The sequence below is a fragment of the Hydra vulgaris genome, chromosome 07 (genome assembly GCF_038396675.1).
Source record: "Hydra vulgaris chromosome 07, alternate assembly HydraT2T_AEP".
NCBI classification, from domain to species: domain Eukaryota; kingdom Metazoa; phylum Cnidaria; class Hydrozoa; order Anthoathecata; family Hydridae; genus Hydra; species Hydra vulgaris.
The window spans coordinates 14,450,819-14,468,515 of NC_088926.1; the positions used below are offsets into that span (position 1 = coordinate 14,450,819).

General features: G+C 25.8%; 1 protein-coding gene across 2 annotated transcripts in view; it reads left to right on the top strand.

Annotated features, from left to right (window-relative positions):
- The first annotated feature begins 3,588 nt into the window (after positions 1 to 3,588).
- LOC101236869 (FAS-associated factor 1) overlaps positions 3,589 to 17,697 on the top strand; it is a 142,404-nt gene continuing 128,295 nt past the window's right edge. The window contains exon 1 of one of the 2 annotated variants that reach the window (XM_065801144.1): positions 3,589 to 3,963. In XM_065801144.1, coding sequence (XP_065657216.1) covers positions 3,913 to 3,963 — 51 coding nt within the window. In that variant the 5' untranslated portion in view covers positions 3,589 to 3,912. The remainder of the gene's footprint in view (positions 3,964 to 17,697) is intronic. The other variant, XM_065801145.1, reaches the window with a different exon arrangement.

Consider the following 17,697-nt stretch of genomic DNA (forward strand, 5'->3'; position numbering starts at 1 on the left):
CGTTTTAGAAGTTTTATACAAGATGTGTTGAAAACTTCTAAAACACGTATTTTATACGTCTTATACGCATCTTTAACCTATAGGAAGCGACTAGATAGCTAGTCGCTATCTCATTTCCCACCGGTAATATTGTAGTTTTACACCTTATTTAAAGTACCTCTTATTTTCTGATCGGCTTTGAGTGGAAGTATCCGTTTTCAATATTTAAATATTTTCAATGAAGTTTATTAAAAATATATATCGTAGTTATAGACATTAGTGAGAACATCACTAATGTCTATAACTACGATATATATTTTTAATAAACTTTTTAGTTTATTAAAAATATATATCGTAAAAACACATTCAGTTGAACTTCAAAGCAATTATCTTTGCTTTGAAGTTCAACTAAAGGTAAACTCACCTTTAGTTGAACTTCAAAGCAAATTGCACTGCGGTACTTAAAACAGCAAAGCGATTCAGAAAAAGTAATTACTTCAAAAATGTTTATATAAAGTTTATATAAACATTTTTTAATTGTGGGATATTTATTTTCAAAACATTTAACAGAGTTTTGAAAACAAATATCCCTCAATTAAAAACAAAGTGACGCATAAACCAACAAATAAATTTAAACCAGACTTAAAACCTGGCTTAAAATGTATTTATACTAATGCCACTTCCTTAAATAATAAGATAGATGAACTGCGTTACACCATCAAGGCATATTTTCCAGATTTAATTTGCATTACCGAAACTTGGTTTAACAAACTTTCTAATACACTTAAAGAAAATTACGTTTTATATCGTTGCAATTTTCGTAAAAAATCAAATAAACTTATATGAAGTCATACTGCCAACTATAAACTGTATAGATACCAAACAAGTTTGGGCTTGTCTAAATTTTGGAATCGAAAAGATTTTAGTAGGCATTTACAAGCCGCCGAATTCAAATAAACTTAATAATGAGAAAATTATAAATATAACCAATGCGTTGTAAATCTAACATTTCAAAGAGCCATTTGTCATAAAACAAAAATACTAGACTTAATAATAGTAAATAATGCAAACAGAGTCAACTGGATTCAACGTAGCGCTCCTTTTGGTAACAGAAATCAAACACATCATGTAATAACATGGCAATACATAATAAGTGAAAAATATGTAGGCAAGGCTAACACCTTATTATCTTGAGATATCAAACTATATACACTCTATAAATTGGAATACTCTTTTCTTGAACAAAAATGTAAACGATTGTTGTGAGCTTTTTAATTACCGTTACCAAACAGCTTGTAGAAAATTTATTTCATTAGTAATAATTAATCGTAATAACAGAAAAATATTTCTTAACAAAGAGATTATAAATGCTATCAAAAAGAAGAATAAACTCTGATCTATCAATAGATTATTTTTATGGACGGATAATTTAAAAAAATCCAAATATAATAAAGTAAAAAAGTTAAAAAAGCTACAATAGAGTACGAAAAATACATTGCTAAAAATTGGGTGGTTTTCTTAACCCAAAATCATGGTGTTAAAAGTAAGAATAATTTTGGGATAGAGTTACTGAAGAGAAGTCTTAAGTTGATTATATAAAAAAGTTAAAAAAGCTACAATAGAGTATGAAAAATATATAGCTAAAAAATCAGACCTAAAACTGCTGCATATTTATATAAACAGAAAACGAAAAATTAAAAATTATTTATCATCAATTGAGGATTCTAATTCGTGCATCATTACGGACCAAAAGCAGATTGCTGATACTTTGAACGAATATTTTCAATCAGTATTATTTATAGGAGATAACGATGATATTTTACCAAACTTTAAAAAAAAAGGTATAAAATTACGACAGTTTATTAGTATTACCTCAACTGAGGTTGTTAATATGATAAATGCAATAAACCCAAAAAAATCAGTTGGAACAGATGGAATTCATCGTTTTGTATTAAAAGAATGTGTAAATGCTTTTTCTAATTCATTAACTTTATTATTTATCTAATCAATTTACGAAGGTGTAGTACCTATTTTATGGAAGGCAGCAAATATAATGCTGTTGTTTAAAAATGGCTGTAGAAATAAAGTTTCAAATTATAGACCATTTTCCTTGACTTCAATTCTTTATAAAACTTTAGAACGTTTAATATCTAACCAACTCTTACATTATTTAAAGACTAACAATTTATTATTTTCTAATCATAATGGTTTTATAAAAGGTAAAAGTTGCGCAACTAATCTCCTAGACTACATAGATATAGTAACAACAGGTGTTGCTAACGGTAAATCGTTTGATAACTTTTATACTGATTTCAAAAATGCTTTTGACAAAGTTTTACATAGGAGATTAGCACTAAAATTTGAAGCATACGGCATTATTTTATTGAAGTGGATAATTTCTTTTTTAACTAATAGGAAGCAAAGAGTTGTACTTGGAGAAAGTGTATCATCATGGGTGAACATAGTTAGCTGGATACCATAGGGTTCTGTGCTTGGTCCAATTTTATTTTTAATATGCATCAATGATCTTCCAAGTCAATTTACAAACAAATTGTTGTTGTATGCAGATGATTGTAAAGTAATAGCTGAAGTTAATAATAAAACGGACGCACATGCTTTACAAAATGATATTGCCATATTAGAAAAGTGGGTAACAAACTGAAAAATGCTACTCAATTATGCAAAATGTAGAAACATGCATATTGGTAACAAAAATAAAAATTGACTTAAAATGGGAACCACAAACTAAAATTGCATCATCTATTGCAAACTATTAATTTGGTATAATATGCTAGTCGTTTAAGTATAAAAACAGTGAAATAATAAAATTGCTGTATTGTAGTTATATACTGCCACATTTAGAATTTTCAATACAGGTATGGAGTCCTTATCTTAAAAAAGATATAAATATATTGGAAAAAATTCAAAAACGAGTTACGAAATCTGTACCTTAGCTACGTCATCTATCATACAATGAAAGACAAGAAAAAATGAAACTGTCATCTTTAAAACAATGAAGAATGCGATGAGATCTCATACAAATGTACAAATGTTATTATGCAGTGGTGGATCCAGCATTTTTTGATCTTTGAGATAGCTAACTTCCAGACATCGAGCTAACTCCAAACATTTATATGTTTATACTTAAGTCAAATAATGAGTTTGCAAAAAAATGCGTTGATTGGAGGCTGGGAACAAAAAAGCCCAAAAATTTTTGCTGATAAAATATTTTTTGTACTATTCTCAACTAGACTTATATTCATCGATAATTTTTAAGTTTCATAGTATTATCTCTCAGCGTTCAAAAATTATGATCATATAAAGTTTAAACCCTCCTCAATTTGAGGGGGTCGTAATTTTTTTTTTTTTTTTTGACGTTTGGAAATAACTTTCCTGTAATTCTTTTTAAAACAAAAATGTTTACTTTTAAATTATATTAGAAACACTGATTTACACTTTATGATTTACTAATAATGAAAAAAAAAATTAATTTTTTTAAAAATTGAATTTTTTTACATTCGGAAACTTTTTTCCGAATGTAAGATTACATTCGGAAATAGACGGAAACAGCAAATTTACCGGATATCAGCCTTTATATTGTACACACTTGTAATCTTTTGGGTTACCGGATCTGTAAGAAAATATTGCTTAATCGAATATCTAGACATAAACAGCCACCAAGATTAAATTTTTATATTTGAATATCTTGAAATTAATATATCTATGGACATTTTAGACGAAATATGATTACTATGAAAATATTTAGATACAAATAAAAGAAATATATGAAACCAATTTGATTTATAAAGTTTTTTTTTACTAGAATTTAACTTCGTTATCCATTTTTATTATAAGTATGATTTTAAAAAGAAGTTGTTTCCGTCGTCCAAATATTGAAAAATAATATTAGCCCTGGCTAATATTATAATAGTAATGGATGATCTAAATCCTTGGAACAGGGATTCAATATTGGCGAAATTTCAGGTGCTTTTTAAAATTTTAATTTTATTTTGAACTTATTATCATTTTTCAATAATGTTTCAATTTAAAAGAAAATATTAAAAAAAAATTATAAGTTTTTAAACAATTATTGATGTAAATATTAATAGTAATAAAAATACTAAATTAAAACTAAAAGTAATAAGAGTAAAGTAAAATAAAGTGTTTAAAAATAATGTTAAAATAAATTTAATTTTATAAAAGTAAAGTGTTTTTTTTTTTTTTAAAACAAATTAACTAAATAATTAATAACAACAAAATTTATTTTGACATTATTTTCAAAACTTATTACATGTAATAAGCCAAAATGGTTGTTAATTGCAGTTGTAACATTGTTACAATTATATTAAATAGTTATAAAAGTATTTTAGTTACTTGCATATAGCTATTTATAAACTGTTAATTGCATTTGTAACATTGTTACATTTGCAATTAACCATTTTGGCTTATTATATGCAACAAGTTTTTAAAATACTGTTAAAATAAATATTGTTATCTTTGAGTATTTAGTTAATTTATTACTAAAAAGAAAACACTTTACTTTTATAAAACTAACTAAATATATTTTAACATTATCTTCAAACATTGATTATAAGTAATAACTAACTAAGCAAATAACTAAATAAGTAACTAAATAATATTATATTGCTGTCATTAATTATTTAGTTGTTTTAAAGATAAAATTTTTAACATAGTGTAATATTATCATTAGGTATGTTACATAAAATTTTTTAATTGATTTATTGCATATTTAAAATTATGAAAATCAAAAAATTCTACAAAAAGTTTTAAGGTTTTAAGTAGCAAATTTTTGATATATGGGTTTGTTGAAGAATCTGTAGTCAAAAATAAGTTTTTCTTTGCGTAAATTGTTCTAACTTTGTCACTTCTTGACTAAACGCCTACAACTTGGTATCAAAAGTAAGGTGTAAGAGAGAGCTATAAATTTATAATAGTTTTGAGCAACATGGTGTATTTAGGGGCACCAAACCACTATATATACCATCAAAAAATTCTTTTTTTAAAATAAAACAAGCTTATTTTATCAAAAGTTGTAATTTTTATATACAAGAAACATTTATAATTTGCATTCAGACCGTGGCAAAATATGATAGGTGTATTTTTGAGTTTAGGGTGGATGGTGGTGTGATGATTTAACACAGCTTTTTATCAAAAATGAACAATTGATATAAATATTATATTAAAATGAGTAAATCTAATATAAAATACAAAAATTATAGTTCACTTTCTTTACAACATATACTTATGGTATATACATTGACTTAGGGTGAGGGGCATAAACCCTCGCCGCAGCCCCCTTTCCTTGCCACTTTAACCTAAAATAAAAAAAATTTTAAATGCTATTTTGATAAATATAGATTGATAATATTTAAAATTACAGAAGTTAGTATAAAATTATTTTACCACATTACAAGATGCATCAAAGTATCTATAGTTTTAGTAAATGGACCATTGTACCGTCTCCCCCTTTCATCTAAAAAAAAAAAAAAAAGAAAAACTATATATTATTTTGAAACAAAAACTGCAATTAGTTTGTATTGGCTTTTAGTAAATAATAAAAAATTTAAATCTCAGTAATGAAACTTAATCATAATCATTGTTAACGATAAACACGGCAAGAATGTAAGCGATATTGCAATTTTATGATAGATATCGCGATAGCGATATCTATCATAAAATTGCAAGTAGCACCACTTGCGGTTTGGTTATTCCATGCCAAATCAGCATGACATGTCACTTTCAATTTTTGGTTTTGTAAATTTTTACATTATTTTGATTTTTTTTATGTCAATTAAATCAAAAGTCATTTAAAAAAAAGTAAATAAAAAACTATGTATAATAATATGATGTATCTAATATTTTGCATAAATACTTTAACAAATTACAACATTTTTGTAAATTGAAAGACTATACACTAAATTTCATTTTGATTTAATATTAAATCTCCAAAAAAATCCATTCCATATTTACTCATAAAACATTTTATTCAGTGTAATAAATGTGAAAACTAACAAAGGCATAAAAAAGTTGACATGTGCTGGCTAATGTGAAATGATTTAGTACCTTATTGCAAGTCACACCACTTGCAGCACCTAATTTGCAAGTCACTCTACTTGCAGTTACCTTTTTGTGCCATTTTTGGTGCATTGTTTATATATGTGTAAATAATAAACATTTGCATAACAATTAGCTTTATTTATATAAATATCAGTATATAGATATATCTCATATCACAAAACTGTTATTATTGCAGTCTATCTTGTCGCCAGCCAAGAACTAAGAGGCCTTATGTCCACATTTTGTGTTTTTTCTGTTTATTATCAATAAATATTCAACAATCAATGGAGTATGTGTCCAATAAATCTAGTCTCAAGAATGATACAACTTTTAAAAATGTTTAAATAATTAGTCAAACATTTTTTATAAATTAAATTTGAAAACTTGATTTTCTTGGAAACACAAAAAATGGACATACAGCCTCTTGGTTATCAGCTGGCAATATGTACACTGTACAAAACCACATAATCAATTAATGAAAATATTAACTTTCTTGATATAAAATCAGCTGCAAGATGGAAATCCAAGAAATAGTAAAGACTTTTCTTTTCTATATTTATTTTTTCTACTTGCCCATCACACATTACAGACTTGCTATTAGCTGTTTCAAACCATTAATGGCAAAGTTCTCTCCCTATAATTCTTTCGTACAATATGTCATTTAAGCCAGCAATTTGCTTGTTAGACATGTGTTTAAATAAATTCTTCATATCATTAAAAGATAAGACACATTGTTGTTTTTCCAGCTTTCTTTTTTCTTATTCATCCAATTTTTGCCTTTTACATGTATTTCTTTTTTAAATTTCTGCTCCTAATGTTATATAGTTTAGTCGATTTTTTTTTAAAGAGCTGCATTAATAGACCTTTTAACAACATTTTTCTGTATATTAAGTTTATAATTTCTAGTCTATTGTCCTATTCTTTTTTGATGAGGGGATTTTCCTTTAGCTTGACTAAACATACCCATTAATTCTTCACTATACATAACAGTACAGCTGGATTTAATTTGCAATCGTTAATTGTTATCAAATTATCCATTACTACTTGTATACCAGTGAAATAATAAAAACTTGCAATCTCAGTTGAGATATAGAACTTTGACATCCAAGGTCCAGTGTGAAATTTTACAAAAATCCTAAGCTCACACATTTGTTTTAAAGCAGTTACATTACAAAAACAGTAAAGTACCACATTTTACTGTTCCAGTGGTCAGAAAATGTAGAATTTTTTTCTCTGGAATTAAATTTTCACTTGAAGTCGACCTATTTTCCAAGTTTTATGTTTTGCTTATGGAAGTTCACTTCTAATAGGAGATAAAACATTGTGGAAGGTTCACTTCTAATAGGAGATAAAACATTGATGTACTCTGACAATTTTGCAACTGAATAAAACAAGAGTTTATAAATATTACTGCAAAGGGTAGGCTGTAATGATCATCTGTTTGTCAACACTGGTTTAAGGAAAGGGTTCATTGTAAAAAGCAAAGAAATGCTTCAAATATCTGCTGTTGTTGACAGTTAACTTTTGCTATATTCACAAGGCTTTGAATATTATTTGCAGTTATGTTATAGCCCAAATACTCATAGACTTTTTCAACAGTTTTATGCAATTCTCTATTATTAATAAATGCAAAAAGTATATGTCTGTTCCTACACTTGTTATTTGTTTCAGAAGACAATTGAAAGCTATCAACTAAATACTTTTTAAATGCTCCAGTAAATAAAAGCATCTTTTTTTTAGGGTTATGATACCTGTAGAAATGAATAATATAGATAAATATTAGGCATTCGAGTAAATTTTTCAGGAAAATAAAAAAGGCTGTATTATATATATATATATATATATATATATATATATATATATATATATATATATATATATATATATATATATATATATATATATATATATATATATATACACACACGAAAAGGCCCATTGCGAATTCCGCCTTATACGTGGCACCATTGGGCTAGCTAACACCCTGATATATATGTATACATAAATACATACATACATACATATATATATATATATATATATATAATATATATATATATATATATATATATATATATATATATATATATATATATATATATATATACATAAATACATAAATACATACATACATATATATATATATATATATATATTTATATATATATATATATATTTATATATATATATATATATATATATATATATATATATATATATTTATATATGTATATATATACACACACACACATATAAATATATATATACATACATATATAGATACATAATAAGTACAATAACATATATATAAATATATAATAAGTTCAATTACATATATATATATACATATATATATATATATATATATATATATATATATATATAAATATATATATATATATATATATATATATATGTATATATATACATATATATATATAAATATATATAAATATATATATATATATATATATATATATATATATATATATATATATATATATATATATATATAGAGATATATATATCACGCCTTGTTAAGAAGTGTTACGCAGCTTGCATTTTACCTGCGAAAAGATGATTTGCCTACGCGTTCAGCAGTTTTGCGTTACGCAAAAACTTTTATCTTTTAGAAATAAAATTTAGTTCCAATTTGAAAAAAATGATAAAAAATGATTTTTCAAATAGGAACTTAGATTTTATTTGTAACTTTTGTATAGTGAGAAAAAAAACCTGTCTGTATGATTTTTAAGGCGTTAATAAAATAACTTTAATTACAATGCGGTACTTGAAAAGACGCTAGTGATGCAATATAACTTCTAACAATACAAAATATATTTGCTGAGTTGAGTTACTTTGAAATGTGCAGAGTTGTTACGACATAATATGTCTGGCAGATCTGTCGACATAATTTCAGACATATTTTCTGCCGACATAAAATATGTCCCACATATTTTCGATTGACATATTTTGACATAATTCTATGTCTGAATTATTTTCTGCTGACATAAAATATGTCAGACATATTTTCTGTCGACATATTTTGACATAATTTTATGTCTGAATTATTTTCTGCTGACATAAAATGTGTCAGACATATTTTCTGTCGACATATTTTGACATAATTTTATGTCTGAATTATTTTCTGCTGACATAAAATATGTCAGACATATTTTCTGTCGACATATTTTGACATAATTTTATGTCTGAATTATTTTCTGCTGACATAAAATATGTCAGACATATTTTCTATCGACATATTTTGACATAATTTTATGTCTGAATTATTTTCTGCTGACATAAAATATGTAAGATATATTTTCTATGGACATATTTTGACATAATTCTATATCTGAATTATTTGCTGTTTGATATTCTTGAAGAAAAAATCACGACATAATATGTCTGGCAGATCTGTCGACATAATTTCAGACATATTTTCTGCCGACATAAAATATGTCCCACATATTTTCGATTGACATATTTTGACATAATTCTATGTCTGAATTATTTTCTGCTGACATAAAATATGTCAGACATATTTTCTGTCGACATATTTTGACATAATTTTATGTCTGAATTATTTTCTGCTGACATAAAATGTGTCAGACATATTTTCTGTCGACATATTTTGACATAATTTTATGTCTGAATTATTTTCTGCTGACATAAAATATGTCAGACATATTTTCTGTCGACATATTTTGACATAATTTTATGTCTGAATTATTTTCTGCTGACATAAAATATGTCAGACATATTTTCTATCGACATATTTTGACATAATTTTATGTCTGAATTATTTTCTGCTGACATAAAATATGTAAGATATATTTTCTATGGACATATTTTGACATAATTCTATATCTGAATTATTTGCTGTTTGATATTCTTGAAGAAAAAATCAATCTAACAAATTTATTGCGCATTTCAACTTAATTTACAGAGTTAAGTGAAAATGGTTTAACAAATTTGTTGCTTTTTTCCAATCAATTATAATTGAAGGTCAACAAAAAAAAATTTTTTTTCTGGTGCCGAGCAAACAATTTGTTTTTTGAATTGCATTTCACATTTTGATTTCAAATATGCAACTCATTTTTTACCATCACGTCAAGTTGTAAAGATATTTGGGTTCAGATCTTTAATATTTGGGGTAAAGTCCCTTATATTGTCAAAAAAAAAAGTTGTTCAAAAGTATGTCAACTCGGGTCTCAAAAAAAGCGTATTTTAGAAGATAGTATAGAGATTTTAGAAAACATAAAAATTTTTCCTTAAAATTTTTTGGCAAAAAAATTATTTGAAAAAATGCTTAAGACTCTTAAAAAAATGTCAACAAAACTTTTTTCAGCAATAATACAAAAAATACTTATTTATATTACAAACGAATAACATCTTTAAAATCTCTATGAAAATACGCATCTTTTGAGACTCAGGTTGACATACTTTTGAACAACTTTTTTTTCGACAATATTAAGAACTTTACCCCAAATTCTAAAGATTTGAACCCAAATATCTTTACAACTTGACGTGATGGTAAAATATGAGTTGCATATTTGAAATGAAAATAAGAAATCCTACATAAAAAACAAATTGTTTTCTTGGCACCAGAAAAAAATTTTGTTTTTGTTGACCTGTGTTATGCTTCATAAAACTTTCATTTTAAATCCTATTAGCAAATATCTTTTGTTTCATAAAGGTCTTTTTCTGCCCTTTTTAGGGATGTATCATTTGATAGTATTGACAAAGTATTTTTAGCGATGTCTCATTTGAGAGTATCGACTAGTATTGATGCATCATTTGATAGTATTGATTAGTATGGATTAGTATTGGCGATTTCCCTTATTAGAATGTAAAAACCAATAAATTATTCTTCATTTTTGACTTTAAATCGTAAGGAAAACGAAAAAAATAATTATTCCAATATATATTTCACTCAAAACATTTTATGCAAGTTTATGGCAGTTAATTATGCTGTTATAATGCAATTGTCAATTATTTTATTGTTAAATTAATCATAACTATTATAACTAAAAATATATTATTCGTAATTAGTTATAAATTATTACCGATTAGTCTTCTTAATATGAATTTAATGAGCTGAATATAACTTTTGTGAAATATTTCAAATTCTTCAGCTTAAATGAATTTAATTTGGCACGAATTTTTTGAAATTCTGTGAACCGTTTTTTTCATAGAATCTTTTGAATTCAATTTTTCATAATGAAATCTTTTTCAGGATCAACTAATAATTAAAAATAACTGAAAAAGTTTTTTTTTTATTATTATTTTAATCAAAGAAATAATTTTAAGTTTAGTCATACTAATAAAAACCACTTTGAGTAATAAAAACTCTGCTTGAGATGGTTTTTACATTCTAATAAGGGAAAGCGCCAATATTAATCAATACTAATCAATACTATCAAATACTATCAAATGATGCCTCAATACTAGTCAATATTAGTCAATAATATCAATGTCAATATTAGTCATAATCAATAAATAAGTCATAATTAATAAATAAGTCAATAAATGCCAATATTAGTCAATACTATCAAATGATACATTGCTAAAAAGGGCAGAAAAAGACCTTTTTGAAACAACTGATGTTTGCTTATAGGGTTTAAAGTAAAAGTTTTATGAAGCATAATTGATTGCAAAAAAGCAACAAATTTGTTAAACTATTTTCACTTAACTCTGTAAACTAAGTTGAAATGCGCATTAAATTTGTTAGATTGATTTTTTCTTCAAGAATATCAAACAGCAAATAATTCAGATATAAAAATATGTCGATAGAAAATATGTCTGACATATTTTATGTCAGCAGAAAATCATTCAGACATAAAATTATGTCAAAATATGTCGATAGAAAATATGTCTGACATATTTTATGTCAGCAGAAAATAATTCAGACATAAAATTATGTCAAAATATGTCGATAGAAAATATGTCTGACATATTTTATGTCAGCAGAAAATAATTCAGACATAAAATTATGTCGAAATATGTCGATAGAAAATATGTGGGACATATTTTATGTCGGCAGAAAATATGTCTCAGACATATTTGACAGATAACAACCCTGGAAATGTGTTACGCATTTTCGTTACGCAGAAATCTCATAACAAGGCTTGATATATATATATATATATATATATATATATATATATATATATATATATATATATATATATATATATATATATATATATATATATATATATAAATATATGTATATAAATATGTATATATATATATATATATATATATATATATATATATTTATATTATAAGTATAATAATCTCAGCATATAATTAGTAGAAAAAAAAAAATTTTTACTTTAAGATAACTTGTGTAACACATTCAAATGCAACCTTTTTGCTAGTCATAACAATTGTGGTATGCATTCTTAAAACACTTTCTGTATCATTGATATTTTCAAGAAATAATATTGAAATATCATTTTTAATTATTAAAATAATCTATGTCAAAATCTAGATTCATTAAAATATGTATTAAAACCATTATCTAATTAATAACAAAATTATTTACATAGCATTATAGCCAGAGTTGTTAGTCCTTTTGGCCTTAAGGCCAAAAATTTAGGCCTTGGTCTTGGCCTTAAAACTGTTGGCCTTGGCCTTGATCTTGGTCTTGAAAATTTTGACCTTGGCCTTTTTTGATTTTTGTGGCCTTGGCCATAAAAAAAAATACGTATTTTCTTATTGATTTCGTTGAATTCTGCCCATAACCTTGGTCTATTTTTACGAAATGTGGTTTTATTGTCACAGCACTTGCTACTTACAGTTTTGTTAATAATTAGCTTTAACCTCAGGCAAAAATTTAAGTCTTTGGTCTTGAAAATGTTTGCGTAGGCCTTGGTCTTGAAACTCTTAATCTTGGCCTTGACCTTAAAACTGTTGGCCTTTCCTTGGCCTTGTAACTTTTGGCCTTGGCCTTGTTATGTGTGGCCTTGGCCTTGCTACTTTTGGCTTTGCTACTTTTGGCCTTGTTAACAACTCTGATTATAGCAAACAAAATCATTCAAAATGTAATAGGGGAAACCGGGGCTAGTTGCAACAAAATTTAAAAAACTGCATTAATCTCCTTAAACTTCAGCATTTTTTTCAAGGTTATTACATAGATCTTAGTGACGTATTAATCCAACATTGATAAATATGATATAAAACTTATTCCGCAATAGTGAATAAGTTAGGTGGTAAGTTAGAACACAATAATTTAAAAGTATAAGCCTAGCAGAGTCCACAGAAAAATTACTAGTTAATCTGTAATTTCTATTTGGCAAAAAAAACTTTATAATTACAATAAAAGAAAGTAGCGTTTTCATTGAGCTGCAACACTTTTATTGTGCTAGACTTCACATATACCTGGCTTGTTTAGTAAACTAATAATTGTTTTTGAAAAAAAATCTTTTAGTCAAATAAACAACAATTAAGTTTAGAAAAAAGCAAGAGAAGTTTAGTATATTTAAGTTCTGTTTTTTACTGTTTTTAGGATACAAAACCCCAATAAGGTTTTATTTATAAAACAATGTTTTCAATGTAAAAAAATTACATTAACTACATTTCAATTCAACTTTAATGTTTTTTTTGTTGTTGATGTAGAAGTATTAGATTTTCTTTTTCTAGAACTAATTTCTTTTTCAGCCATAAGTCACTGTTTTACTGGAGTATCTGTAGGAATTTCTGCATTCTTTCTCTTTGATCTAGTGAGTATTTCTTTCCCAAGTTGTGCTTTTGGTAGAGGTCTTTCTCTGGGAAAAATTATAATGATACCGGAGATAGAATTGCATCTGAGAATAAAGTTGTTATACTAATATCAATACCTACTTTAGATTGAGTTGCTGGACTATCAGTAACAAATGATGGAGCAAAATCTGCATCTGAAAATACATCCATATGGGAATATTCCTGCAACTCTAAAACCAGAAGTTATGTTTTGTTGTGTAAGAAAATGCTGTAAGGCTTTTTGCAATTCATGGCAAATCATATATCTAGAGGTTGCAATTTATGTGAGCAATGAGGAGGGAAGGAAAGCAAAACTATTCCATTATCTTTACACAAAGTTTTTAATTGAATAGATAAATGAAACTGATGGTTGTCTAAAAGTAATAGCACAGGGCTTTCTTTTGTTGGCTTGACATGCCGAATAAAGTGGTTCAATTTAGTAGCAAAGCACTCCTCATTTATTCAGCCTGACCCATTTGAAGCATCCATGCATTTGGTCCATCCCGAATAAAGTAATCGAAGAATTTCTTTTTTGGAAAAAGATACATTGAAGGCACACTATTGCCACATGTATTTAAAGCTAACACTGTTGTCACTAGTGTCCCTCGTTCTTGAGAAGTTAATGCTCCAACTTGCTTAATACCTCTTCGTGCAATTATCTTGTTTGGTTTTTGCACACAGGTGATACCAGTCTCATCAATATGTAATTGTAAATATTAGATGCAGAAAAATGATGTCTATCTAAAACATGCAATAATTTTTGAAAAAATACACCTACATTAGCTTGATTAAAACTAGTTGCTTGTGCAATACTTGTTGCTTCTGGAGTTCTGTTAGACAATTCTGAATGTTGATTTAAAAACCCTCTCATCCAGTTAGGACCAGCCATTAAAAGTTTTAACCACGATTTTGGAAAATTAATGTTATACTTTATAACACATTCAAATGCAAGCTTTTGTGTTTCATAAGGTGACAATTTAAAATAAATATCAGAAGGTATTGGTATATATGAAGCAATAGCTTTTTCTTATTCAAAAGTGAAAACTTGGCGTGACTTTTTATAACCAGTAATAGGTAATGGCATTCCCTTACCTAGAGCTTTTCTTACTTTATTTATGTAAGGAGAAAGAGTTGAGTAGTGGATTCCATACTTTATTGCTGATGCTTGAATCAATATTTCTTTTCCATCAATAACATGGTTTGCTGCCTTCATTACCACTGCTGTTGGAGAAACTTCTTTTTCAGTATTTTTACTAAAGCAAAAAATAACAGTTTAATCAAATAGCAATAAAACAAAAAATATTACCATACAATTTAATCTACATCATCATTTATTTATGTATGTATTATTAATATATCTATGCCTAAATGTATGTATATATACAAATTTATATATATATAAATTTATATATATATATATAAATATATATATATATATATATATATAAATTTATATACATATAACATATGCGTATATATATCATTTATATAAATATATTATATGTATAAATATATATATATATATATATATATATATATATATATATATATATATATATATATATATATATATATATATATATATATATATATATATATATACAGTGGTGGCCAAAAGTATGAAAACTTTTTTTAAATTACATTTTTTTTATTTGTATTAAATAAAACCAAAATTATTTAACCCAAGTGTACTTGCAATAGTCTACTTTATATATACTACAAGTTTGAACTTGTCTTTTCTAAGACATTTTATTACATACTAATATTTCTTAATTTTGATTGGACAAAAGTATGGAAACTTGTTCAAACTTGTCACTAAACATAAAAAAATCTTATCATTTAGAATTAAAACGTGTTAGAATTAGCATCTTTGTTAGTTCATCATAGTTTACTTTTATATTAATCAGTATGGCACCGCGAAAATATTATTCTAGTGATATTAAAAATAAAATAATTGAGTATTTTACAAAACGGTTATAAACCAATTGATATTTCTCGAAATTTTCAAGTTCCAAAAGGTACAGTTTCAAAAATTATTAAAAAATTTAAAGAAAGGAAGTGGAAGTGAAAATGAAACCTGGAAGACCAAGAAAAACAACAAAAAGATTAGATAAAGTTATAAAAAATACTTCTACAAAAGATCCTAGAAAGTCATCAAAGGATATAAAAGAAGAAATCTTGGAACAGCATGGAGTTTTATTATCTGACAGGACAGTTCGTAGAAGGTTAAATGATGCGGGCTTATTTGGAAGAGTGGCTGTCAAAAAACCGTTAATTTCTAAGAAAAATAAGGTGGGTAGATTATTGTTTGCAAAGGAACATTTAAAATGGTCATGAGTTTCCATACTTATGACCAGGCCTAATTTAAAAATTTAATTTTTTTTTGTATATGTTAATAAAAAAAAAAGTTTTATTTTATTAAAAAGTTGTATTACGACTTCAATAAACATATGCATAATATCTAATTAAGTGTTGCATTTTTTATAAATAAATAAAAAGCATTTTTGAAAAGTTTCCATACTTTTGGCCAACACTGTATGTATATATATATATATATATATATATATATATATATATATATATATATATATATATAAGATTATATATAAATATATATATACACATATCTCATATATACATATGCTTCTCATATAATATATATCTACAGGCTTGGTCGGGAAGCAGGAACGATCGGAGCGATCGTTGACCACGGAAATCATATTTAGTTGCGAAAAACTGGCCAGATTTTTTATTCGTTTTGAGAACATTTTATTTTATGTATGTTTCCATGTTTGTCCGCAAAATAGTTATAAGTTTAAAACGTAAACTTAAATGTTCTCAAAACATCTTGGTGCGGAAAAATAAAAAGAATATTCGAGAACATTAAAAAGACGAACAAAATAATTCTATTGGTTTAAAAAATACGCTGACTAAGCGAATTGTAGTTCTAGAGTATTCTGTTGAAATGATTTTAAAGTTTGTTTAAAATATTTGTTTTATTCGAGGTTTTTTAAGTTTTGATATTTCTTGCATAAATTGTTTGAAGAATATATGATCAAACGAATTATTATTTTAATACTATGGCTCATTCTCGGAGCTACATCTGCGAAGCCGTAAATCTTTTCAACTAACATTATTTGCTTACAAAAATAATGTTTCTAATATATATTTTTTATATTGTCAAAGATTTGTAAAATTTATTATATTAGTATATTATTTTATTAGTATTTTCTTATTTTTTATTTAAAAAGTATGTAATTTATATGTAAATGTAATTTTGTTTATCTGTTTATTTTTGAAAATTTTAACATTTAATATAATCATAAAACATTTGATGTAATCTATTAAAGCAATTTTACGATTTTTTTCTGAACAAATAGGTATTCAACGATAATTGCGTTTTCAATAAAATTAAAAATAATATTGTAAAATAAAGTTAATAAAACTAATTATTAAATAAGCATATAAGAAAAATGTACTCTATTATCCTTAATAGAGGTGGGTGGGGCGGATATATATTAATTAATTTTTAGGAAATTTTCCCACTAACGGATAGTTACTAACCCTAGGTCATTAAGCCCTCCCCCCCCCCCCCTTTACTAATTTTTACTTGTTATCAACAAAAAAAAATATTTCTCAAAACTAAAAGTTAAAATTGCCCTAAAGAATTCAAAAACATACTAGTAATTTGGATCCCCCCGTTTATCAGATCCGAAAGGTCTGAACTAAAGTTCCCAATCAGCCTTTCATTCCCATCCTCCCTTGTATTAAAGACTCGAGTTTAAGACTAGACAATATTCTTTTGTCCTCTAGAACTCTTCAGTAATGTATTGATTACATGGGTCTTAAACTAGAAAACTTTTTGTTGTGCACAAACTACGGAGTAGTGGGCAA